The 27,884-nt window shown below is 43.6% G+C and overlaps 1 protein-coding gene across 7 annotated transcripts in view; it reads left to right on the top strand.

The window, feature by feature from the left end:
• The window catches only part of invs (inversin), a 301,666-nt gene that overhangs the window by 201,029 nt on the left and 72,753 nt on the right, over positions 1-27,884 (top strand). For all 7 annotated transcript variants that reach the window (XR_007249558.2, XM_059655375.1, XM_059655369.1 and 4 more), the window contains 2 exons: positions 4,511-4,720; positions 26,686-27,026. Coding sequence is in view for 6 of the 7 variants with exons in the window: in XM_059655375.1 (XP_059511358.1) it covers positions 4,511-4,720; positions 26,686-27,026 (551 nt within the window). In the remaining variant the exon portion in view is untranslated. The remainder of the gene's footprint in view (positions 1-4,510; positions 4,721-26,685; positions 27,027-27,884) is intronic.

Here is a 27,884-nt window from a genome sequence, read left to right as displayed (position 1 = left end):
AGCATTAATGTGCGCAGTGTCAGGTCCACCGCAAGATGTGTATCCACGTTGGCCTACATGGCCACCGTCAAGGCAGACCTCCTGTTTATGCAGGAGTGCGGGATACCGCACCTCGGCAGATATGGGAAATGGTCCGGCGCCTGGACCTGTGGGCCTTCGATCTGGTCGGGGGGTAACGACTGTCGCTCCTCGGGCCTGGCTATTCTGCTGCGGGGGCGCAACTTCACCATCTCTCAAGTTTAGGAGGTGGTGGGGGGGGGGCGCCTCCTAATGGCTGACGTCACTTACAGGAACGCTCCCCTGAGGCTGATCAACGTGTACGCCCCAGCGGTACGGAGTGAGCGGTTGGCCGTCCTGCAGCGGCTTCCACCCCTGCTGGCTAAGTCCAGGCCGGTCATCCTAGGCGGAGACTTCAACTGCATCATCGATGCAGATGGAAGATCCGGCGTGGGGACAGCGGGTGGGGGGAGTCAACTGGACGTCACGTCCAGATTCCTGATGGGCACGGTGAAGGACGCCAAGCTGCTCAATGTCTTCAGCACCCCTGCAGACGGAGCGCAGCGGAGGTACACCTGGTCGTGGCCAGACGGGTCTATCCGCTCAAGGATAGACTTCCTGTTTGTGTCACGGGCGTTCTCGGTCAGGTCCACCGGCGTCGAGCCGGTGTTCTTCTCTGACCACTGCCTCCTGCTGGCCGACTGTCACTTACAGGACGACCAGCCAGCCGGCAAGGGGACGTGGAGGCTCAAAACGACTCTGACCCCAGAGAACGTCGAGGAGCTTAAGAGGGAGTACGCCGATTGGAGAACCGTGAAACCCCTCTTTGAATCTCCAGGCGACTGGTGGGAGACGGTGAAGGAGAACATCAAGAGGTTCTTTGTCCTCAAGTGTGTTCAGAAGGCAAGAGAGAGGCGGGGAAAGCTGTCGCGACTCCAGAAAAGGGTGCAGAACCTGCTCCTTCTGCAGTTGATGGGGGTCGATGTCACGGAGGACCTCGGCGAGGTGAGGGGCCAGCACGCCTCGCTCTTCGCCGCGGAGGCCTCCCGGATAATCTTCCAGTCCAGGGTCCGCTCCGTGGAGCAGGACGAGACGTGCTCGCGTTTCTTCTTTCAGAAGGTGCACAAAGAGAGCTCTGTGCTTAGCTGGCTGAAGGAGGACGACGGCTCGGTGACGTCGTCTCGGCCCGACATTTTGAGGATCAGCAGATCCTTCTATGCCGGACTGTACGACACGAAGCCCACGGTCAGCACGGCCTCCGAGTCGTTCCTGTCGTCTATCACGGAGGTCTTAGACAACGGCATGAGGGAGTGGCTGGACCGGCAGATATCCCTGGACGAGCTGACCAGAGCCCTCAAGTCCTTGGAGAGGAATAGGACTCCAGGAAGCGACGGCTTACCGGTCGAGCTGTATTCCGCTCTGTGGGGCCTGGTCAGCCAGGACCTGCTAGAGGTGTACGATAGTGCGCTTCGGGCAGGGGAAATGTGCAAGTCCATGAGGAAGGGCATCATCACCCTCATCTACAAGAGGAAGGGGGAGAGGGAAGAAATTAAGAATTGGCATCCCATTTCCCTTTTGAACGTGGACTACAAAATCCTGGCCAAGGTCATAGCCAACCGGGTCAGGTCTGTCCTGGAGTCAGTGATACACCCTGACCAAACCTGTGCTGTGCCGGGCAGGAAGATCGCTGAGAGCCTCGCGCTCATCAGGGATGCGATCGCCTACGTACAGGACAGGCGGGTGGACACCTGCCTCGTCAGCCTGGACCAGGAGAAGGCCTTCGACAGGGTCTCTCATGCTTACATGAGGGACGTCCTCTCCAAATTGGGTTTCGGGGAGGGCATCCGCAATTGGATCCGGCTGCTCTATGCCAACATCGTTAGCGCTGTCTCGATCAACGGGTGGGAATCAGACAGTTTTCCTGTTAGATCTGGAGTCAGGCAGGGCTGTCCGCTCTCTCCTGCCTTGTTCGTGTGCTGTGTGGAGCCCTTTGCTGCCTCCATCAGGAAGGACGTGAGCCTGAAGGGCATGACTATCCCAGGCAGCGGAGGCCTTCAGGTCAAGACCTCACTGTACATGGACGATGTCGCCGTCTTCTGCACCGATCATCGGTCGGTGAGTAGACTATTGGACATCTGCGGCCAGTTTGAACTGGCCTCGGGTGCCAAAGTCAATAGGGGTAAGAGCGAGGTCATGTTCTTCGGGAACTGGGACGACCGCTCCTTCATCCCCTTCACCGTCAGGACAGACTACCTGAAGGTGCTGGGTGTTTGGTTTGGTGGAGCTGGGGCGTGCACTAAGACTTGGGAGGAGCATATCACCAAATTGAAGCAGAAGCTGGGCAGGTGGACGCTCCGGTCCCTCTCCATCGCGGGTGAGAACCTGGTTGTCAGGTGTGAGGGGCTTTTGGTACTGTTGTATGTGGCGCAGGCCTGGCCTATTCCCTGGACCTGCGCCGCTGCAGTCACCCGGGCCATCTTCCACTTCATTTGGGGGTCGAGGATGGACCGGGTCCGCAGGGACACCATGTACAAAGACCTGGGAAATGGGGGAAAGGGCGTACCGAACGCCACCCTCGCCCTGACGGCTACCTTTGTGTGTGGCTGCATCAAGCTGTGCGTAGATCCTCAGTACGCAAACACCAAGTGTCCCTACTTACTGAGGATCTACCTGTCCCCGGTGTTGCGAAGGATGGGCCTGGCCTCGTTGCTGCGGAACGCTCCGAGTAGTTGGACCGTTCCGTACCACCTGTCCTTCGTGGAGAAATTTTTGAGAGGAAACACCTTTGACCACAAGGCCGTCAGGCAGTGGTCAGCACGTAGTATCCTCGGGACCCTTTGGGAAAAGGAGAGGGTGGATCCCGTCGTGTGGTTCCCCACGCAGACTGCCAAAGTTGTTTGGCAGAATGCCTCATCGCCAGAACTTTCAAACAAGCACAAGGACATTGCTTGGCTGGCGGTGAGAGGGGCTCTGCCAGTGAGATCCTTTATGCATGCCCGGAATCTCTGCGCCACCGCACGCTGCCCTCGAGGTGGCTGCTGGGGGGGACGAGACTGTCGATCACCTCCTTCTGGAGTGTGCCTATGCGCAGGAGGTCTGGAGGGGGATGCACTGGTATTTGTCGAGGTTCGTCCTGAGCAGCTCCGTGACGCAGGACTCCGCGCTGTACGGGCTGTTTCCCGGGACGCACACCGAGACCAACATCAACTGTGCCTGAAGGACCATCAATGCGGTGAAAGACGCTCTTTGGTCTGCCCGCAACGTGCTGGTCTGCCAGCTGAAAGAACTGACCCTGACCGAGTGTTGCAGACTGGCGCACTCCAAGGTCCAGGACTACGTGCTGAGGGACGCGCTATAGCTTGGGGCAGCCGCCGCCAAGGCGCGGTGGGGAACGACCACCATATGAAACCCCTCGTCCAGAATAGAAAAAAGAGCCCTGTCTGGTAACTGGGCCCAGCTGGCGCCTTCCCCAACTGGTCAGGGGGCCAACGGGGACTGTGCGGGGTGACGACTGCCGGGGCGGTTTCTTTGCTTTGTTTTTTTTTCCTTCTTTGTTTTTTTCCTTTAGTTGGTGTATGTGCCCCCTGGGTTACCCGGAGCGGCTTGCATGACTGGGTAGGTGTGTAAATATGTTTTATTTTTTGTACATCTTACGAATAAAGTATATTTTTTCAAATTAAAAAAAAAGTGACGAAAAGTCTGAAAACTAACCTTCCAGCTTAGCAAGCAAACTCACATCCATTTCCAAGTCTTTTAGAGCTAACTATAGAGACAAAATTTGCAATTTTTCACATCCTTGTGCCCAACTTTACAAATAACTGCTTTTTATGAAAGTGCTTCTCTTCTTTGTTTCTGTATTTCTTTAGTCTTCCCTCCCATGAACTTTTTTTCCCCTTCATCTCTGCCTTTCATGGCTTTTATTCATTACCTCTCCCACTTTTCCTTCAACATGTCTTTTAACTTTTCAGCCTGTCAGTCATTGCGTGTTCCCTTCTATCTCTTTCCTCACTGCCTGTTACACGTATCTCCTTCACTTCTTTCCATATGCCTCCGCGCCCCTTCTGTGTCAAATCTTTCGAGACAAGCTTCTTTCTTAAGCAAATATTTCCTGATAAAATTTGAAGGTACAGATGACAGTATTCTTTTAATGTCTAGTCAGATAGATCAGATCAGAAATGCAAACGAGGTTGAGGCAAGTTATTCAAATGCTGGAAAAGGGCCTGACATCCCAATAAATATATTTATTTTAGGTTGGTTTGAATATACTATTTAGAGACATTTCCTTAATTAGTTCTGATGTATTTGTTAAGCAGCCTACTTTGAGATAATCTGTTTTAGCCATGATGCAAAGTGTAATTTGAAAGCAAAGGTTTGTGTAGTTAATATGGCTGCGTATTATGTTTTAAAGCTAGTTAAGTTATTCCTTCTTCGTTCAGTCTTTGATTACAAGGAATTGTAAGTTCAAAACACAAATCTTACTCTGTATTTTAATATTCCCTCTGTGGTGTTTCAGGTTCACTCCACTTGATTATGCCTTGCTTGGAGAACATCAGGAGGTTATTCAGTACATGCTGGAGCACGGAGCACTATCAATTGCTGCAATTCAAGACATTGCTGCTTCCAAAATCCAGGCCGTTTACAAGGGTTATATGGTCCGCAAGGCTTTCCAGGAGAGAAAAAATCTTCTGATGAAGCATGAACAACTAAGGAAAGATGCAGCCAAGTGAGTATTAATCCTGAATAATAAACTCAAATTCAGTCGACTTATATGCCAGTCAGTTTTAAAAACACTTTCCATACAAGAATGCTAAAATGTATACCTTGAACATTGGCCTCAGTTTTATTATAAATGTTGAAGGAACAAACTTTTGCAGTTGACCTTGTGTACATTTGCTGATTGACTTTTTGTAGTCCTGTTGGTGGAGATTTTCTTTTATCTGGTGTCTGATCTAGTGTTGTGCCACCTTCTGTAAAACTGTGAATTCTGTGACCAGGGAAAGCAGCAGGATGTTCTTCAACTAATCAGATTGAAGAATTCTCACTGGAATACACAACGCTGAATTTTCCCATTCGCAGTTAAAATGTGGTGGTATTTCATGGCATCAGATCTGCCATGGTCAAAATCAAGTTAACCTACAGTTTTCCTGTTCTCACTTTATTAATAATGTGAGAAAGATGTTGGGAGTGTTCATCACTGAGCTTTATGGCAAGTGAGACAAAAGTGCATTCCACTTCCGGAGCCTTCCATGCCTCTATTGCAATATTTGAAGCCCAGCTCGATACCACTTCTGATGATGCAAACTGTAAACAGCCAGTTCACACTGTGAATCTTGTTTCTAAACCAAGAAGACAGGACACAGAAGAAAACTCAAGCTAACTCCTCGATTCTGGAAGACAGCTTCTAATAGAAAGGGTGATGAAGAGAAAAATGGTACTTTTTGTCAATGACCACAGAAAGAAGCCTTGCCACCAGGCCCAGCTAACCTAGACAGAGATAACAACACAAGTCAGTGCTGTCTCCAGTGTTAAAAGGAATGCCTAGCAGTGCCACAAGAACTTCAATGATTTCCTATGCTTTGCCATTTCTCTGCTACCTAACATTTGAAGGGTCATTAACCCTGTCACGTGCAAATGCCTCCGCAAAACTGGTGGACTGTTCACAAAGGCTCACATCCACCTCATTTTCAGCAACTACAAACCTTTCCTGTCTTACTCATTCACTCGGAACACCTCAGCACCTTTCCCGCTTAAATGTTACCAGTAACTGCTCATGCATCTACTTCCATCATACTCATTCCATCTCTTTGTCTTATTGCAGGAGAAACTGACCTACTACACCCAGTCTAAGAAGCCTAAAACAGATGGGGAGATAGTTGTATACATCAGTCTCCTCACTCCATACAAAGGGGGAAATAGCAAAGCTAGCAAGGGAAGAACAAAACTGCTAATATGCTAAGGGGAACCACCAATGGACAACTAACTCACTAAGCTCCATCATGCTGTGCTGTTGTCCCATTACCATCAATGTTAACTCATTCCAACTGGAGCCATAGAGATATACAGCGCATAAAAAGGCTCTTCGGCCTAACGCATCCATGCCCACCAGGTTTCTTAAACAGAAGTAGCCCCGTTTGCTTGCTTATGGTCCATACCCTTCTAAACCATCTTCTCCAACTAATCCTGCCCGCTTTGCAGGTAGTACCAGGAGCAAAGGAAAATCCAAGCTCCACCTTCATCTCTGAGGGGGAAGCCAGTGAATCCTCAGAGGATACACTAATAAGGTATTTACCTGCATTCTCCACCAACTCAGAAACTTTATCCCTGTGGATACTCTAACCAAATTAGACTCAGGAGTACAGTTTGGTGAGCATGTCACTGACAAGTTGCCAAATTAATAACAGAGGTTCCTAATACTGAGAGAGCTTCCGGAAAACAGGCACCTACTCAGTTCCAGCTGTTACAATTTAAAGAGAGCAGCTGAATCAAATCAGCCTCCTAATTTCTGCATTCACAACACAGTAGAATTAAAACCCTCAAGGACCCTCAAAATCAACCTCAGTGGTTTCTAACCAGACCTTTTGAATGCTCAATCCAGACTTTGTGAATAACCGATTCTAGAACCCAGTTTTATAGCTAGACAAAAACTTAACAATTTAGTAACAATGCACTAACTTTAGCAGAGCGAAATTAGTCTGACTGAAGTCTATCATTTTGATTTGATCTTGATTTTATTGTCACCTGTACTCCAAGTGCAGGAGTAGAGTGAAGAGTATAAAATGGTGCCACACAAGACGCCAACTTAGGTACAAATTCATTGGTATGGAATCAAGACCAAGCTGGAAAGAAAGAGCAACGTCAAGAGTTAAACATTATAGTACAGTCAGTTCTGCTATAACACATGTTCTGGCAACACAAATTGGCTATAACGTGACTGATGTATGGGGGACGCTGTTTCTAAAATGCAAACTCATGTTGGCGATAATGCGATTCACTCGGACCGCGGAGGAGTATGCGTCAACATCACATGATCGTTTTGCGGGCTTTGTCCTGAGCATGTGCAATTTTGGCTTCAGCGTGTAGTTATGTTCTACTCTGCCAACGCGCGAACCTTGAAAGGTTACCTTAAATCTACTTTAGGCATCTACTTTAAAATAAGCAAAAGAGGTTGGATGATGGGACAATTTTTTTTGACCTCTTTGATGATGTTTTGGAACATGTTTTTAGAAAGTATTGCAGGAAAAAAGATGTGGTTTTCAAGATTCTCCTCATCCTAATAATGCGCCAAGCCATCTTTCCACCATTGGTGAGCTTACAGAAAACATCAAAATGCTATTTCTACCCCCAAACACAACTTCTCTCGTTCAAACCATGGATCAGGGTGCATTAGCAGCTTTTAAACTTTATTATTTAAGGAGCATATTTAAGAGGCTGATTGCAGCCTGAGGAGGATAAGGGCAGTGTTCTTTAATTTTGGAAGAACTTTAACATGAAGAATGTAATTGACATTGTCGTGGAGGCCTGGGATGATGTCAGCAAGGACTGCTTGCATGCAGTTTGACGTAAGCGTCTCCAAGATTTTTTTCAAGATTTTAAAGGCTTTCATCCATCAGAGGAGCTCCCAATAATCAACAAACATTATATTGATCTTGCAAAGCAAGTTGGATTTGAAGAAGTACAGAGTGAAGATGTTGAAGAGCAGCTTGAATCCCACAATGAAGACCTCTCTACAGCTGATTTACAACTTGTCGCTGAGGGGGAAGTGGTAGCTGGAGATGAAGAAGTAGTAGCCCAGGATGCAGCACCATGAGAGTTTTCCACTTCTGTTTTGACTTCTATCTTGTGGGAAATTGAGAAGCAGTCGGAGCTGTTGGAGAACAATGATTACATTGCAGAATGCAGCAGGGTAGCAGTTCGTGGAATAAGATCTTATTTGGCAACTCATGAACTGCTGCTTCATGAAAGAAGAAAAAGGGCAAAGCAGCAAAACCTGGGTGCTTTTTTTTAAGCCAACCCCCAAGAAACAGTCAGAAGACAATGAACCACAGCCATCCACTTTTGGATTAATTATTTTTTGACCGAAACCTGTAACCGTAAATGCACCTGAAGGTGATGGTGATGATGATGACAACCGGCAGCCCCTGCATTAACAATACAGCAACCTCAAAACCACCTCCCCCATCAAGTCATCTTCACATTTTTTCAAGGTAAGGTTTTAAATTTAATTTTATTTTATTTCATTATTAGATATGAATTTAACAATTATTCAAACTGTGCTATCCTTTGTGTTAGGTTTTAGAGTGACTTTTGAGCGATTTTGAGTGTTTTTGTTGGTGGTCTTCCCCTAACCCTGCTTTATCCTTAGTCCCTCTTATTTCTATAGCACAATTTTCTGTAACATGATGTTGGGCAGGAACACAACTATCGTGTTATAGTAGAACCAACTGTAATTATAATACAGTGACACCTTCTTAGCTTTAAGTAGAAAATAAAGAAATAAAACTGGAAGTTCAAACATTATGTTCTTTCTTAAGTGCTTAGCCACGGTGGAACTGCATTTCAAGGAATCACCTTAAGGCCGGAATTCCACATTGTGGCCAGGCTGGGCCACTGAGGGTCTGCCATTTCGGGCAGGAAGTCCAACAAGCCAGCTGAATTTAAACCCAATAACATTATTTTTCAGGCCATTCATACAAAAGAAAGTCACATAAACAAACACATGAAGGGATAAATTAAATAAAAAAAAGTCAAGAAGAAGTCAAAAAAACAAAACTGGCCAGATTACTTATGAGATTTTCATAACATTGTTTCACTGGCGTATATGAATGTATCCTGTTTGATTTTCTGAAGACAGGGATCAGTGCCATCTTGTCCATTTGCTCTGATAAAAATTCAGTAATATGTATAACTTAGTTTCTGTTCTCTGAATTCCCAATAGCTGACAGTGGGAGGTTAGGCAGGGAGCTTTCAAAGCTTCGTGCTGTAGGACCAATGGGCAAACCTCGCCGGTCAGAAGCTCCCAGTTGAAAACAATGCAAGGACTAGTTCAAACTCTCCAGCCTCTCCATCTGTTTGACCATTATGTTCCCTTCTAGACATGATGGCACTAATTCCTAAGTACTAACCTCGTTTATGACCAGCTGTCAACTATCTGGTTTAACATGCTGTTTTTCCCAAGATTGAAGCATCTGTGGAACACTTTGAACAAAAACAAACCTGCAATTAATTTCAGACCTGGCCTCACATCAGTTTGTTTGTTCTTTTATTTAACACAGCTGCTGCCCATAGTCCAAAGGCAATCTCAGCTCATAGTTCACAGATCCAAATCAAAACAGATAAACAAAAAAAAATTCAGTAAGTGTTCTAACTCAGGCAAAAGACTTGTTCAACTTACAGAGACAGCAACAGGAGCATTAGGCAGGTGTCCCAGAGGCACAGAAATCTGGAAAAGAGGAAGAAGGAACCTTCTGCTGCTTTATTTACTGGGGTTGCTCAGGCATGTGAGTGCCTGGTCATCTTCATGGAAAAAGCTTAATGGCACCTGTGAAGATCCGGATCCAGTAAGAACACTTGATGACTGAGGGAAATGTATTCAGACCTGTATTCCATCACTTTAGGCATGAGTGCTCAATGTCAATAGCAAAGTGAGAGAGGGAACGAGGCACCTTGGCACCTCTCAAGTGCCACTTCCACAAGGAGATGGTACAGACAGCCAGCATCCGTTGGAAACAGGAACAACATACAGGTAGCAAGAACTGCTACTCAGGACATTCCAGCGATGCTTCTCTTCGCCACTCCTCCTACCCTGTGATCCAGAACCTGCACAAATTCAGCAGATGGCAATAAGCCTGTTCAGGGCAGATCACCCTTTGCAGGTCTAGGTCCAAAAGCACGAGGGGACAACTACTCAAGCCTTTTCAAAGGAACACACTGACATTCCTGAAGAAGGGTTCTGACTCATGCCATCATGTCATGACTTTCCTGCTCCTTGCATGCTGTCTGACCTGCTGTGCTTTTCCAGCTCCACCTTTTTTGGCAGCGTCTGGGTCATGTCCAGTGGGCACCTCACATGCTTAATGTCCCTCATAGTGCAGTTATGTACCAAGAAAAGTTGCCAAATTTAACATTTTTGTAACCATGTCTCCAATAATGGCTGTAAGAACACACCTATTAATCTCTATTTGAGCTGTTAATTCATCTATTTTGTTCTGAATGCTATATGCATTCAAGTAAAGAGCCATTAATTTTGTCCTTTTACCATATTTTCCCCTTTTACCCCATTTACTGTTTTTTTTCATGTTGGTACTCTCTGTGTCCCGTGTCCCTCTCGTATTGTTGTCCAAATAGCTGCCCGGTAATGCTGCCATATCCATTTGCTTTGTAGGCCTACGTTACCCCTCCTCTAAGCCCTTTTTCTTCTTTGTCTTCCTATTTCAATACTCATTTACACATGATGTCAGGAGTAATCTGGAAATTATAATTTTTGAAATCCTGCTTGCTAATTTCATACTAGCCTCCAAAATTCTGGCAGCAGGACCACATTCTCCTCTCTACCTCTGTCAGTGGTACTGATGTGGACTAAATTGCTAGCTGTTTACCCTTGACTCATAGTCATTCAATGTCATTCCTCCCCTGGTTATGGGGAGGCATCATACTATCCTGACATTATTGACACAACAGAGAAGCAAGATACTAGGTTGGTCTCATATCTACAACAGCAGACACACCCTTCTGCTTTCTCAGCCATGGAATCTCTTATCAGTATTGCTTTTCCAGTGTTCTTTGTGCCTTTCCTCAACCTACCAGGGAGAGACAATGGTGTCATTGGTACTGTTGTTGGGCTAGTAATCAAGAGACTGAGTTTAAAAATCCAGCATTAAAAGTCTAATGATGACCATTAAACTATTGTTGATTGCCATGAGGGCGCAAAAAAGGGATCTGATATGTCCTTTAGCGCAGGAAACTGCTGTTGTTCTGTGACCTGGCCTACATGAGACTCCAGACTCACAACAGTGTGGTTGCCTCTGAATAGGCCTGCCAAGCCACTCAGTTGTGTCTAACAATTAAAAATATCTCAAAAAAGAAATGAAACCTGACAGACCACCTGGCATAAAAATCCAAAACAGCAAACTCAACCTATGGAACATGCAGAGTACTCCTTTAATAACATATGGGGGCTAATGCCAAAATTAGTAGAGCTGCAGAAGATTAGAAACGTAAAAAATAGGAGCAGGCCATTCTGCCCTTCAAGCCTTCTCCACCAGTCAATGTGATCATGGCTGAGCAATGAGCTCAATACTCTGGTTCTGCTATCTTCCATTACCCTTTGATCCCTTTAGCTGTAAGAACTACTTCTTCTAACACTTTCTTGAAAACATTTGATGTTGTCAACTGCTTTCTGTGGCAGAGAATTACACCAACGCACCACTCTCTGGGTAAAAATATTTCCCCTTACCTCAGTCCTAAATGGCCTATCATGTATCTTTAACCTGTGACCCCTTGTTCCAGACTCCATGGTCATCCTTCTTGCATTTACCCTATCTAAACTTGTTCAAACCGTATAGGCTTCTATGAGATCTCCCTTCATTCTTCTGAACTCTAGTGAATATAGTCCTAACTGATCCATTCTGTTTTCATACGTTAAACCTGCTATTCCAGGAATCTGGAATAAACCTTTGTTGCCTTCCTTCCATAGACAGAACATTCTCCCTGAGATAGAGACTAAAACTGCACCCAAAGTTTCAAGTGTTGTTTCCTGTACGACTGCAGTAAAACATTCCTCCTACTGTACTTGAATCCTTTTGTTATGAAGTCCAAAATACTATTTGCCTTTTTTATCACCTGCTGCACCTACCTGCTTACTTTCAGTGACTGGTGTACAAGGACACTTGGGTCTCATTGCACCTTCCTCTTTTCCAACATATCACCTTTCAGATAATAATATGAATTCTTTTTGCTAACAAAGTGGATAATCTCACATTTATCCACATTCTACTTCATCTACTAAGCATTTGTCCATCATTCAGCTTATCCAGATCATACTGAAACATCTCTGCATCCCCTGCACAGCTAACCCTCCCACCCAGCTTTTTGTCATCTGCAAACATAGAGATATTACATAAATTACCTCGTCTAAATCATTTATGTATATTGGGCATAGCTGAGGTCCTCACACCGATCGCTGCGGTACCCCATTAGCCACTGCCTGCCAATCGAAAAAAGACCTGTTTATTCCTACTCTTTGTTTCCTGTTTGCCAACCAGTCAGTACACTACCTCCAATCCTATGAGCTTTAAGTCTACTGCTGATCTCTTTTGTGTCAAAAGCTTTCTAAAAGCCCAAGTGATCCACATCCATAGTCCCCCCCCTTATGAGCTTTATGAGATAATCCTCAAAGTTCCAGAGTTTTGTCAAACATTGCCTCCCTATATATAAATCCATGCTGACCCTGTCCAATCCATGTTTTCCAGTGCTTCCAAGTGCTTTACTATTAATTCTTACAATGGACTCTAGCATTTTCCCCATCACCAATGCCATACTGACCCGTCTATAAATCCCTGTATTCTCTCTGCCTCCTTTGAGGTTACATTTGCTGCTCTACAATTTGAAGAAACTGTTCTAAAATCTAAGAAAAGATGACCACCAATCAGTCTATTTCTAGGTTCACTTCCTTAACTACTCTAGGAAGTGGTTTATCAGGTCCTGTGTATTTATTTGCCTTGAATTCCACCAGTTCCCTACGAATACTGATTTCCATCCTGCACCCCCGCCCCCGCCCCGACCTTAATCATTCCATTTGTCCTTCTTTGCTGAAATCTAAATTGCTCCAAATCCTCAGGTCTGCTTTATTTGTCCAATTTGTAAGTCCTTTCCTTAGATCTAATACCATCTCTAATTCTCCCTGTTAGCCATGGTTGGGTCAACTTTCCCATTTTATATTTGGTGCCACAGAGAAATGAACAAGTATTGTAGTTCCTCCACATGTTCTTTAAAAGTTTGCCATTACCTATCCATCATCATCCCATTCAGGACCCAAATCTCAGAATCAATTTCATCAATCTCCATTGAAATGAAGAATTCTGTCATATTATGGTCGTTCTACCCCAAGGGGGCGCACACAGCCAAGTAGCAAGTTATTCCTTTCTCATTACACAATACCAAGTCTAGGATGGCCTGCTCTCTAGTTGTTTCCTCAGCATATTGATCCAGAAACCCACACCATATGCACTTTAGGAATTTCTCCCCTACAGTATTGATATTTGCTCAACTTTTGTGCAGATTAAAGTTGCCCATAATCACAGCTGTATCTTCACTGCATGCATCTCTAAGTTCCTGTTCAATGCCTTTCTCAATGTAACCATTAAGTTTAGGGTCCGTATATAGCCCCCCTCTTGTGCACCTTGGTCTATTCATACAGATTCCGCCTCCCAGAAGCTAATATCCTTCTTCCCTATTTTATTAATACCCTCTTTAACCAGCAATGCTACACACATCCTTTTTCTTTTTGTCTGTCCTGAACATTCAGTTCCCATCCGTACTCACCCTCAGCTATATCTTTGTAATCCCAACCATATCACTCCCTTAATGTCAGACAAAGTCATTCACTTCATTACAAATGGTCTGTGCATTTAGACACACAAGATCTCAAGGATTGTCTTTTTAACATTCTTTGCCCCACTCATGTTATTTTGTTCTGTGGCTATGTTTGAATCTTGCCCTTTAATTCTCTGCCTATCACTTTTCTTAGTTCCCACCCTGTCTTCTGTTTTTTACCCTTTTTCTGTCTCTTCTATCTCCCTGTGTAGGTTCCCATTTCCCTGCCATTTTATTTTAAATCCTTCCCTTAGTCAAGTAATATCCTGACATAGTCATGCTTATGGTATCATACCATGAAGTGTGAAGTGATTCATTTTGGAACGCCAAAATTGAATGTAGAGTACAGGGTTAATGGTAGGATGCTTGGCAGTGTGCTGGAACAGAGGGATCTTGGGGTTCACGTCCATAGATCCCTCAAAGTTGCTACCTAAGTTAATAGGGTTTTTAAGAAGGCATATGGTGTGTTGGCTTTCAGTGGCAGGGGAATTGAGTTTAAGAGCTGTGAGGTTGTACTGCAGCTCTATAAAACCCTGGTTAGACCACACTTGGAATATTGTGTTCAGTTCTGGTCACCTCATTATGGGAAGGATGTGGAAGCTTTAGAGACGGTGCAGAGGAGATTTATCAGGATTCAGCCTGGACTGAAGGGCAGGTCTTATGAGGAAAGGTTGAGGGAGCTAGGGCTTTTCTCATTGGAGCAAAGAAGAATGAGAGGTGACTTGATAGAGGTGCTCGAGATGATAAGAGTGGATAGCTAGAGACTTTTTTCCCAGGGTGGAAGGGGGCATATTATTACAAGGGGGAATCATTTTAAGGTGATTGAAGGAAGGTATCGAGGAGATGTCAGAAATGGGTTCTTTACACAGAAAGTGGTGGGTACGTGGAATGTGCTGCCAGCAGTGGAAGTGGAGTCAGATACATTAGGGACACTCAAGCGACTGTTGAGTAGGCGCACGGATAATAGTGAAATGGAGGGTATACAGGGTAGTTTGGTCTTAGAGTAGGACAATACATTGGCACAACATCGTGGACCAAAGGACCTGTACTCTGCTGTACTATTCTATGTTCATACATTGCAGATAATGCCCCAGATAACACCAACTATTGGGTGTGTCCGGTACCATTGATAGGACAGACCCAGCAGAGGTGGCAGCAGAGTGGCATTCAGCTGGGAGGGAGGTGTCCTAGTCTTCATCCTGTGAAGTCTTATAGCATCAAGTGAAATGTAGACAAAGAAACCTCCTGTTGATTATCACATGCTGCCACATAAATACAGTGGCTACAAGTGCAAGCCAAAGGCGAGGAATCCTGCAGCAAGTAACTCACCTCCTGATTTCCTTATGTCTTTCCACTATCTACAAAACATAGGAGTGTGATGGAATACTCACCAATTGCCTGCATGAGTGTAGTTCCTGTAGCACTCAAGAAGCTCTACGTGATCTAGGTCAATGGGGCCCATTTAATTGGCACCACATCCTCAAACATTCACTCCTTCCACTACTGATGCACAGTAAGAGCAGTGTTTAACACCTACAAGATGCATTGCAAAAATTCATCAGGGCACCTTAGACAGCGCCTTCAAAAGCTGTGAGTATTATCATCTAGAATGACAAGGGCAGCAGAGATGTGGGAACAGGACCTCCACCACATGCATTTGTAAGCCACCTGACTTGGAATGATGTCATTGTTCCTTCACTGTTACTGGGTCAAAATTCTGGAATTCCTTTTCTAACATCACTGAAGGCCTACCTACACCAAATGGACTGCAGCAGTTTAAGAAAAGCTTGCACTTTCTCAAGGGCTACTTGGGATGGGTAATATGTGTTGGTTCATCCAGTGAAGCCCACACCCTGTGAACCAATTTTAAAAAAAGCTTATTTACAGGCCTGCTCCAGTTCCAGACTCTCCTTAGTTAAATAATGTATCAATCCAACAACAGTCTCGACCCGTAATGTCAGCTTTCCTGGTCCTCTGATGCTGCTTGGCCTGCTGTGTTCAACCAACTCTACACCGTGTTATCTCAGATTCTCCAGCATCGGTAGTTCCTACTATCTCTATAACATAACCACAATGCTAACTTCTAAAATTTGTTTATGTTGTGTTCACTGATTACTTATTTCACATGAATATTTATGCAATATTTGCATTCACAAAGCTGAGATCAGCTGAAAATCCAGGTCACAAACTTATCTTTACTACTTCAGATGTTATGTGTTGCACTTCCTGCCACTTTGTATAACAACAACAATTTCTAAATGACTGCTGGATCTCAATTTTCATTATGCCTATATATTTATGAAATTGTAATAGTCTTTGGTAGAAGTGCAATTTAGTCATTGTTTTAACAATTTTATATAATTTGTTGGTACAGCTTAAGTACAAGTGGCCATTTTCCACAAGTAGATTTTCTAGTCTGTTCACAAACTCGACAAATTTCCCTTATCTGAACAAGTAAATAGTGAATAAACTGCAAATGTCTTGGTGATTTATGTGAATGTTTAAGATCCTAGAAATTACAAAACAACAAATAATAGCAATGACTACTGCAAAACCCAGCATCAGAAGAGACTGACAGGAAAATTGGGTATGAAGCTGGATAATTTGGAGTGTTTAATACCGTGCCCACTTTTGTCTTTTTCTGAGCAGCTAATTTAAACTTTCCTCATGCATGTCTACTTGCTGTGTTTTTGGAGAGTTATTGTGAGAAATTAGACTTATATATTTACTATAAGGAACAAAAAAGAGTCTCAGTGGTGTTACGGAGATAGTAGGAACTGCCGATGCTGGACAATAGAAGGGTCTCGACCCAAAACGTCAAACTTTGCTGCTTGGCCTGCTGTGTTCATCCAGCTTCACGCCGTGTAGTCTCTGTGGTATTGCAGGTTAGTTCACACTGTTCTTTAACCCCCATTCTGGCATGAATCAATTGCAAATTGATGAAACAGAAGTCTCTTCCAATTAAAAAAAATATTGTGTAAAATGTCAGGACAGTTTCAAGTAAATCTGTCGTGATTGCAGATGCACAGCCACAAATTGTCCGTAATTTAACTAATTTCTAACCAGGTTGTCACTGTTATTTGGAGACTTCAAAACCAACACTTAGGACAAATGATGGTTCCTCTGCAGTTGGAATTAAGGCAAATGGCTAGGGAAGTAAGTACTACATTCTGCCCTTGGCCTGTGTTCCTTTGTGTGGGATTGAATATTACTGAGTTCTCAAAATCTAAGAATGTGCAGTTTGCCAGTACTGATACAGTCCCTTATGAATGTTCTTAAATTTGCCAAAACTAAGAATCAGTTGTCACAATTATTCATCTGCCGTGTCATTGGTTTTCAGTACTTGTTTGACCCATCATGACCCTGCTTTATTTGGAAGTGTGTTTTAAGAATTTACATCTAAATTTTTACGGTTTTGTTTTGTCTGCCATTAATTTTTATTAAATTCTGTTATGAGTCACCATCATTTAGTCTGCTGGATATTCAGTTTCTGCCTTACTATTAAGATCTGACTTGAACTAACCCAAGGGAGGTGATGACTGGCTTGACATCCTGTTATAGAATCGTAGAATCCCTACACTGTGGAAGCAACCCATTTGGTCCATCCAGACACCCTACCCTATCTCTGGAACCCTGCATTTTTCCTATGGCTAATCCACCAAGCCTACACATCCCCTGGGTGCTATAAGCAATTTAGTAAAGCCAATCCATGTTATCCTGCACATCTTTGGCATGTGGGAGAAAACCAGAGCACCCTGATAAAACCCATCCAGACAGAGGGAGAATGTGCAAACTCCACACAGACAGTAGCCTGAGGCTATAATCAAAACTGGGTCCCTGGCACTGTGAGGCAGCAGTGCTAACTACTGAGCCGCCATGCTCGCCCCCCTTTTTTTTGTACCACCTCAGGCAGTGACAGAATTGCAGGACAGGGTAGAAACCTCTGCTTGTAGGAGCGATGTAGTTATCAGGTGTTCAATATTGGCACCATCCAGACACCACCCCCCCCCCCCAACACACACACGCACGCACGCACGCACACGACAGGCCAGGAGATCCCACTCCCATACACCCCACACTGCCCCCATTTGCCCAACATAGACACCCCACTCAAACACCTATCACAGATGCTCCCCACCACGCACTCCTTCACCATATACCCATCACAACCACACCCTCTTCACATACACCCCACCGACACCTCCCCTCATTATATGCCCATCACTCCCCCCATATACTGCACCCATACACCCAGCACAGGCACCAACCCCTCTATAAACCCACCCCTCCCATACCTAGCACAGACACCAACTCTACCCATATGTCCACCATTTCCCCCAGTACCCACCATAGACACCAACCCCTCCACATACCTACCACCACCACAATATAAGACCATAAGACATAGGAGCAGAAATTAGGCCATTGGGCCCATCAAGTCTGCTTCGCCATTCAATCACAGCTGATAAGTTCCTCAATCCCATTCTCCCGCTTTCTCCCCAGAACTCTTGATCCCCTTGATAATCAAGAACTTACCTATCTCAGTCTTAAATGTACTCAATGGCCTGGCCTCCTTTGCCTCCTGTGATAGTGAATTCCATAGATTTGCCACTCTCTGGCTAAAGAAGTTTCTCCTTATCTCTGCTCTAAAAGGTCTTTCCTTTACTCTGAGGCTGTGCACTCGGGTTCTAGTCTTTCCTACTCATGGAAGCATCTTCCCAACACCCACTCTGCTCAGGCCATTCAATATTCTGTAAGTTTCAATTAGAACGCCGTTCATCCTCCTAAACGCCAATGAGTACAGTCCCAGAGCCCTCAGACATTCCTCATATGTTAAGCAAATACATACCATAGACACCATCTCTGCCTGTATATGCACCATCGCCCCCACCCCATAAACCCATTACAGCCACTGCCACCTCATACCGATCACACGCAGGTACATGTACCCTCATACACTCACAGGTGTCTCCTACATATACCCAACACAGAACAGAGAGGTCACACCCCCACTGACAGAGTTCCACACCCCTTCCCCAGACCCAGATGCCCCTTGCCAGAGACCACAGTCCAAGCTGAACTTTGCTGCTCTGTGAAGCAGTGTTCACTGGGATAAATCAAAATAAATACCAGAATCTGCCACCATTGCATCAAAAAATGGGAAATGGAAGCAGCACATTACCTTGAGACACTATCCAGATCTGACTCTTGCTGTTCAAAAATTAAAAATAAAAATAACCAAGACACTTTAATACTGTGCCACAGGTGACCTGGGAATTATGCATATCCAGAACCAAACTATAAACAGAATCTTAGCTATATGATTCGATTATTTGAAGCAGCAAAATCCATGTTGGGGTGGGATAAGGGTTAAAACCTGTGGGCTAACCTTTACAAAACCCACTTCCAAAAACTACAGATATCTTCATCAGTAGGTCCAAAGAATTTTTGTTGGTATTCAAGAGTCAAATTTAAAAAAAAGACACTCAGATCTATTCCACAGATTCTGCGAGCTGTGCACCAACATTGCACTGTCCAGATCTGTCTCTTCACCCCCTCTGCCTTCAGAGCAGGAAAGGGCAAGAAAAAGAGAGACTGCATGACAACGCTGCACTTGAATCAAAAGTCGACACTTGAGAATTTGATGGACCGATGGGACGAAGTTGCAACTTTACTAAGTTTTGTCTTCCTCTCTCTTTATGCCCCACAATGCCACCCCATCCATTCTTCTCCAAACAAACAAATTCTCTTCCGATTCTTGTTGCAAACTTCAAAACCACTTTTTTTTTGAAAGAACGTTTCTTTCTGTGTGAAAAAGATTCAAATCTCTCTCAGTTCGGATGAGAAACCAGTGCCACACTCGCATTGGACTGTGAGAACACCATTGGAAGGTCCTTAAATAATTGGCGTAAGAGCTCATCCACTGTCACATATTTACAGTATCCATGTGTAATACGTCCAGAACTAATGAAGCACTGCTTCACTCTGAAGTTTAAAAAGCTCTCAAAGCATGAGAGTTTCAACAAGTGAAATCCACGACCTGATAACGAGAGAAAGCCCACCACATTTTACAGAAACCAGGTAGCCACAGGGTTTTCTGACAGAAATAGGACTCTGAAAAACAAAAATCAGTTCAGAAGTAAGCAGAAACCAGCAGCTCCACAACATAGCAACTGAGACAACATCTCCTTGATTCCCCGAACTAAGGTTTGCCCACAGGACAAATAGGTGCTGACTGGGGGTGTTTTTATGCTTGGCTAATAAGTGGTTGGCTGAGGAAGTGGTGGGGTGGTTCGCAGTCGACCCCACCTTGCCCTCGATCTGGTCCCACATCTGTGCAAGAAGAGTGTAGTTTTAGGGACTCACATCCCTAAACTGTCAGCCTGCCCACAGTGGTTAATCGTGACTGGGTTCTGCTCCTACACCATTTCGCGTAATTCGGCTAATTTCTGACCTCCAGGCCTGGATGATTTCATCCTCAGTTACTGTCCAAATGGCTTCACCTCAAATCATGTGGGTTTTCACTGTTGCAGATGTGAACCTTCACTACGGCACAGTTAGAACCTTTTTGATTTGGTTGTTTCATCCTACGGTGCTCCTCCAACCACAGTCTGTTCTCCAAATACTAGATGAGATTATTTGTAATTTCCTTTGGGTGATAAGGGTGAGGAGGGCAGATTTGGTTGTTGTGAAAGTTTCCATTTGCATCTTGCTGATATTGTCTGCAATACAGAGCCTCTCTGAGCAACTGATTTTAATGTGGAAGGGACTGAGGTATCTCTTGCTTTGGTTATATGTTCTGAGGAAGTAAATTTTCAAAGAACTTGAAATCAAAAGTTAATGGATTGTAGTTCTTTGCTGTGGTTTGGCTTGTACCAAACAGCATTCTATGGCCATTAGTTATGGATAATTATCTTTCATAACTATCTTTAGCTCGTGTTCCTATGAAGTAAAGATAATAAGTGGCCTTGTTATTTACGTACTATCTTTGTACGAGGTATCCATTTAGCTCTAGACTTCATGTTTCTGTCCTGTCACGTTTGAAAACTCATTTATAAGTGCTGGAAATTGATTTTATAGATAGATGAGAAAAATCAAGCTCCTGAATCTATTCCCCATATCACTGAGGGAAGAATTACAATCTGTTTTGCCATGTCACTGGTTATAATCAACAGTGGACATACTGATCAGAGCTGCAGGGATTACCGGTCAGCATTTCCAGCCAGGCACACAGGGTTAAGATCAATTAACAGGATACAAAACACCAGGTATAACCCATTCTCTTTATGGAACAAGTACAACCAGATAGCAATGACAGATATAGTTTGGATTCTGCCATGACAGATAGCTCTGAACAGACATCACTGTCATTAGTATGGATCTTGGCAAATGATAATGACACACTACATAAGCAGCTTGTCATTTGCTGTGGTTTGTACTAGTGTAGTGACAGTTGCAGTATCATGTATTAACATTAATGAATCGTTTCCCACCAGAAAAGAAGTCTAAATAGTATGACATTTACAACTAACAGCACAGTACAAAGAAAAGCAGCATTAAAGTTATTCTCCTATAATGTTGTGAAAGCTATTTTTAAATGCATTGTCACATATGTTTCTGATCTTGCCACTGTACAGAGCACTTCATTGAGTATACACAAACCAAGTTGTGAGATATGTAGAATTAATACAGGATTCAAGAAGTACAGCTGTTTTCTGTGTAAGTTTGGCCCTGTTGATTTTCTTTTCGTATACTATTTGATTTTGATGTGAAGCTGCAGAATCACATGTTTGTACTTTTGTTTGTTAATTCGACAAAACTGGTGGAGTAAAAATTAAAGTACTAAATGGTAGAACACAAAATATTTTGTCTTAAATTAATACTTGATACAATTAGTTTCATAGGCAGGACAGGATTTTCTAGATATTGTGGTTTGCACCTGATTACCTGAAAAATTGGCTTGCATGCATCCCAAAAGTCTTTTTTGCAGTGGCAGGAGCCCTGATGCGCTGAGGATGGAGTTTCTACACATCATTTAGGAGGATGTCCTGCCTTGCTGCTCTGTAATCTTAACAGCACTAGTGGCAGCAGCAGTCAAACTGAGATTATAAGCAGACACCACTTTCCCAAGTCCCAGTTCAGTGTGGGCAAGGTCTCAATGTGGGAAGGTGGGGAATGAAACTGGGTGCAGGTATTGCAAGGTTTTAATGGTGAACTTGGACTCTTGAAAAAGATCCTCATTCTCCTTCCTACCTAAATCTTCAGCAGGGTTATGTGCCAGGTTTCCCCTCTACCCCTGAACTCCCAAAAACCTCAGAATTAATACTGGATTGGAGGTGGGCCTCAAGTGAACAATAAGTACAATTGTGTGCTGATCAAAGATACACAGCAGGGCAGCAGATTCCCAGCTACAAACCTGTCAGTAGGGACCCATGAAATTCTGCTCTTATTACTTCTAATTTCTAAACATTGTGTTCATTAGTTTGATTTGTTTGGAGGATAATTATGGTTTTATACCGGTGGAGACATGCATGAAATATGTATGTTGTTCGTGAGTTATCAAATAATCAAGATGCTTATTTAATTCCTCACAGCATGATCAGCGGGATTCTCCCAAGTGCAGAGTCATTGTTCGCACTGTAGAATATGTGCATATTTAACCTCTTGTGTTGTCATCAACTGCAGTTATAATCTATGTTACTGCCTATTTTATTACAGTTTGTTTTTATTGTTTTGGTAATATATATGACATAACCTCCTCCCATAACCCTAAAAATTCAAAAAAGAATAATAAAATACAATGACTCCAGGCAAATCTTAGCGTTCCAGTGGGTGTGCTCCTGCTTCTGAGCCAGAAGCATTGCGTACAGTCCTACCTGCGGGACCACTGAAGGCATGTTTATGATGCAGCCAGTCAGGTTGATAATCATATTGCTAACCCTTCCCTCATTTGGACAAATTTCTAGTCAGCTGTGGTTGTATGCCAACTGGTATCCCACAAGTATCATCACTTCTTTCCATTGATTCACAGGGTGTGGGCTTTGCTAGGTGAGCCAACATTTATTTTCCATCTCAAATAGTCCTAGCAAAGGTGCAAAACTGCTGCTCTTAAATGGTGTAGGGAGACCTTCAGTGCATTTAGAAAAGGAATTCCAGAATTTTGACGTAGCATCAGTGAAGGAACAATGACATATTTCCAAGTCAGGATTGTGGGTGGCTTAGAGAAGCAGTTGGAGGTGGTGCTGTTCCCATGTCTCTGCTGCCCTTGTCCTTCTAGATGGTAGTAGTCACAGATTTCAAAAGTGCTGCATAAGAAGCCCTGTGAATTTCTGCAAAGCATTTTGCAGGTGCTACACACTGCTGCTACTGTGCATCGGTAGTGGAGGGAGTGAATGTTTGAGGATGTATGCTAATCAGTGGGCTGCATTGACCTAGATCATGTAAAGTTTCTTGAGTGCTGCCTGCACTATACTCATTCAGGCAGATGGAGAGTATTCCATCATACTCCTGACTTATGATTTGTAGATAGTGGAAAGACATAGGGAAATCAGGAGGTGAGTTACTTGCTGCAGGATTCCTAGCCTCTGACTTGCACTTCTAGCAACTGTATTTACGCGGCAGCGTGTGATAATCAACAGGAGGTTTCTTTGCCTGCGTTTCACTTGATGCTATAAGACTTCACACGGATGAAGACTAGGAGCCTCTCTCTCCCCCCCCCCCCACCCCCCCACCCCCCCCCCCCCCACCCCCCCACAGAATGCCACTCTGTTGGCACCTCTGCTGGGTTTATCCTGCCAATTTTAGAGACTTATCCAACGGTTGATGTTGTCTGGGGCATTATCTGGAAGGTATGATACCATAAGTATGACTATGAGAACGGGTTAAACTAAAATGGCAGGGAAATGGGAACCTATACAGGGAGGTAGAAGAGAGAGAAAAAAAAGGGAAAAAATCCAAAGACAGGGTGGGAAATAAGAAAAGTGTTAGGCAGAGAATTCAAGGGCAAGATTCCAACAGAGTCACAGAACAAAATAACATGAATGGCGTGAAGGATGTTAAAAAGTCAAGCCTTAAGACCTTTTGTTTAAATGTGTTGCCCAGTTGCAATGAAGTGGATGAATTAATCTGCAAACAGACATCCAGGGAATGATACAGTTGGGATTACAGAGATGTAGCAGCAGGGTAAGCAGGGATGGGAGCTGAATGTCCAGAATAGACAAAAAGGAAAAGGAAGTGGGGTAGCATTGCTGATTAGAGAGGATATTAATTCAATAGTGAGGAAGGATATCAGCTCCTGTGGGGTGGAATCCATATAGATGGATCTTAGAAAGACTAAGATGCACAAAACAATAGTGGGGGTTGTATATGGACCCCAAAACTGTAGTGGCAGTGTTGAGGAAGGCATTAAACAGGAACTTAGAGATGCAAGCAATTCAGACATAGCTGTAATTATAGACGACTTTAATCTGCACATAACTTGGGCAAAAACAAATCAATGACAACATTGTAAAGGAAAATTGCTACAGTGTGTACTAGATGGATTTCTGGATTAATTTGTGGAGGAACCAACTTGAGAGCAGGCTGTTCTCGACTGGGTGTTGTGTAATGAGAAAGGAATAATTAGCAATTCTCTCTCAATAGAGAAGGATGCTTCTGGTTACCCTCATACTGTGACCAATTGCATGACATTAATCCATACTGCATTTCAAATGTCATCCCTCATCTATGGTGTTTCAGATGATTTCAACTAGGCAGTAAGAATCTAATGGGGAAAATTTTAACCAAGGAAAGGTTAATTCAATCCTAAAATTCAAATTTCTGCCTTTAATTCACCCACGTAGGTTTAATATGATAATGATGCTGCAACCATCGCTTCTCAAATTTGAGATTCCGGGGCCTGATGAGGCATAGAAACAGGATTATGTGTTATTCATTGTCACATATGTCTAGACAGATACAGTGAGAAGAGTTTTATTGCCACAATCTAGTGCATTTTCAGTTAGAAAAAGAATAAGGAGAAATTACATAAATTCATCTTCTGTACAATGGGCCTTCAAATGCACCTCCAGGGGTTCTGCAAGATCTCCAGGTTTTCAAAGATTCCCCGCTCTGTATACAGCAACAACATGCCACCAAGAGTCCGTGCTTCAGGCGTACCACAGCCAGGAATCCCTGCTCCCGACACCACCATAGACAAGACCCTCTGAATCTATGCTTCAGGCCTACTGCAATCAAGAGTCCTTGCTCAAAGCACCATGACCACCACAGCTGATGACCCACGGACTCCACGCTCCAGCCTACCATATCCCAGCCCTTTGCCCCTGTTCTACCATTCAGTAAGATTATGGCTGATCTCTGAAACCTGATCTGAGACCCAATAACTTCAACCAGGTGAAGATTGGTGAACCCAGGAGCTGAGCATTTTTCCATCTACTGTCTGAAACCAGTGTGTGTGCTTGGACAACTCTTGCAAATGATCAACGACTATTTGGGATGGAAATGCAATCTGTTTTGATGTCTCATTTTGCTTCCTGCAGTAATGTGACCCCTGCCATGAGACATTGACTTGGAATTTCTAAAGAATTCTGATAAAGTCACAGTACAAGCCAGACTGCTGTCTTGACACTCAAAACATTCCTAACCCTGAACAAAAACAAAAGTTGCTGGAAAAGGTCAGCAGATCTAGCAGCATCTGTGAATTAAAATCAGAGTTAACACTTCTGGTCCATTGACCCCCTCCTCAGAACATCTTTTCAAGCAGGATTAAGTAACTCAACAAAAAAATTGATTTAATATAAAATGATAGCGCTGCCTTTCCCTTGTCAACACCTATGACAAGGAAAAGTGTTAATTGGGATTTTTCAGGCCTGCAAGCTTCAATTTTTCATTCTGCTAATGAATGGATGAGTCTCAAGTTTTATAGAACATTTCAGCACAGTACAGGCCCTTCGGCCCTCGATGTTGTGCCAACCTGTCATACCGATCTCAAGCCCATCTAACCTACACTATTCCATGTAAGTCCATATGCTTGTCCAATGATGACTTAAATGTACTTAAAGTTGGCGAATCTACTACCATTGCAGGCAAAGCGTTCCATTCCCTTACTACTCTCTGAGTAAAGAAACTCCCTCTGACATCTGTCCTATATCTTTCTCCCCTCAATTTAAAGCTACGCCCCCTCGTGCTCACCGTCACCATCCTAGGAAAAAGGCTCTCCCTGTCCACCCTATCTAACCCTCTGATTATTTTATATGTCTCAATTAAGTCACCTCTCAACCTTCTTCTCTCTAATGAAAACAGCCTCAAGTCCCTCAGCCTTTCCTCGTAAGACCTTCCCTCCATACCAGGCAACATCCTAGTAAATCTCCTCTGCACCCTTTCCAAAGCTTCCACATCCTTCTTATAATGCGGTGACCAGAACTGTACACAATACTCCAAGTGCGGCCGCACCAGAGTTTTGTACAGCTTCACCATAACCTCTTGGTTCCAGAACTCGATCCCTCTATTAATAAAAGCTAAAACATTGAATGCCTTCATAATAGCCCTGTCAACCTGGGTGTCAACTTTCAAGGATCTGTGTACATGGACACCGAGATCTCTCTGCTCATCTACACTGCTAAGAGTCTTACCATTAGCCCTGTACTTTGCCTTCTGGTTACTCCTACCAAAGTGCATCACCTCACACTTGTCCGCATTGAGAAGATTTGATCATTAATCTATATTGATGACTTCTAGATATGTTCTTTGCTGGGACAAAACATTCTGTAAAACCTTCTATAATTTTAAAAACTTTTATTAGGTTACCCTTCAGACTTCCTTTTCAAGACCCTGTTTGTCTTTTCCCAGGCATTTCTGGTGTAAATCTTGAAAGGCTTCTCTGCACTCTCTCCAGTGTATCTGTACATTTTTTATAATACAGCAATCAGAACTGCATGCAGTTCCATAAATGTGGGCCAATCATTGTTTAATAGTATGTATGAAAGTAATTGATTCCTTTAAGCATGCTGGCATTCTATACAACATGAAATGATCTATTCACCTTGTCACACTGTTCACAGACTACTTGCTTGATTTTTTATTGTCTTTATTTAATTGTAGGAAACGTGAGGAGGAGAACAAAAGAAAGGAGGCAGAGATTCAGAAGGAAAAGAAAAGATTGGAATCTGAATTCAATGTACAGCAAGGGGGAGCAAATCTGGAAATCAATTGCCAACTCGCAGATCATTATCCAGTAAATGGAGAGAGCACTTCCCCTACCATTTCGGAACAGGATCAATTGGAGCTGAGAACCAGAAAAGATTTTAAAAAGAGTTCTAGAAGCAAATCTGAAAAGACAGCAACCATAAGGCCTCTCTTGCAAACGTGGAGGAGTATAGACACTATTCAGAGTCACACTTCATCTATAGAAACTGGAAAAAGAGAGCTGAAGAATGGAAAAGGTAAGATAGCTTTCAGTACATTAGCTTACACATGGTGTTAAGAATACTTAGTAAATGAATATTTACTGTTATGCAATTCATTTTTATAATTACTGGTAGATTTCCCATGATATTGCTAAGTGATAACATAACACCTATGATCTAAATGTATGTAACACTACGTATATAATCAGAGGCACTCATTTCAGATAGTCCACACAAGCTGTTCTCTGTCCTTATTACCTGATTTAAGCTTTAGTGGCTCCTGTGTTTTGGAGACCATGTGCATGATTCTGACCATTATTCTGTTAAAGCAACATCATCTATTTTAACTGCCCCTAACAAAAAAGTACTCTTAGCCTTTATGCCTTTCAAATTGGAATTACTGGTTGATGGGTTTTCAAGAAAACACGACACTGCCCCTACTTAGGCAGCACTTCCTTGAATGCCAATAAGAAAAATGTAAAATTCTTCCATGACCCAATCCTTTACTATCTCTGCAATATGGAATATTACCTGGAATATTGTTGCAATTTTTGTCCCTTTATCTGAGGAACAGTGTTCTGGCTATGGATGGAGTGCAATGAAGGTTTACCAGACTGACTCCTGGGATAGAAGAATTGACATATGAAAAGAGTCTGGATCAGTTAGAGCTGTATTCATTGCGGTTTGCAAGAATGAGGATATATACCATGGAAACCTATAAAATTCTAACAGGACTAGACTGGGTAAATGCAGGAATGATGTTCCAAATGATCTCACAGCTCAGAACCAAGGATCATAGTGTAAGGATATAGGGTCAGCCGTTTGGGACTGATATGAGAAATTTCTTCACCCAGAGAGCGGTGAGCCTGTGGAATTCTCTCCCAAAGAAAGCAG

This window comes from Stegostoma tigrinum, chromosome 2 (assembly GCF_030684315.1).
Source record: "Stegostoma tigrinum isolate sSteTig4 chromosome 2, sSteTig4.hap1, whole genome shotgun sequence".
In the NCBI taxonomy this organism is placed as follows: Eukaryota; Metazoa; Chordata; class Chondrichthyes; order Orectolobiformes; family Stegostomatidae; genus Stegostoma; species Stegostoma tigrinum.
The sequence above is the reverse complement of the archived record's forward strand: the minus strand, read 5'-3'. Positions and strand labels throughout refer to the sequence as shown.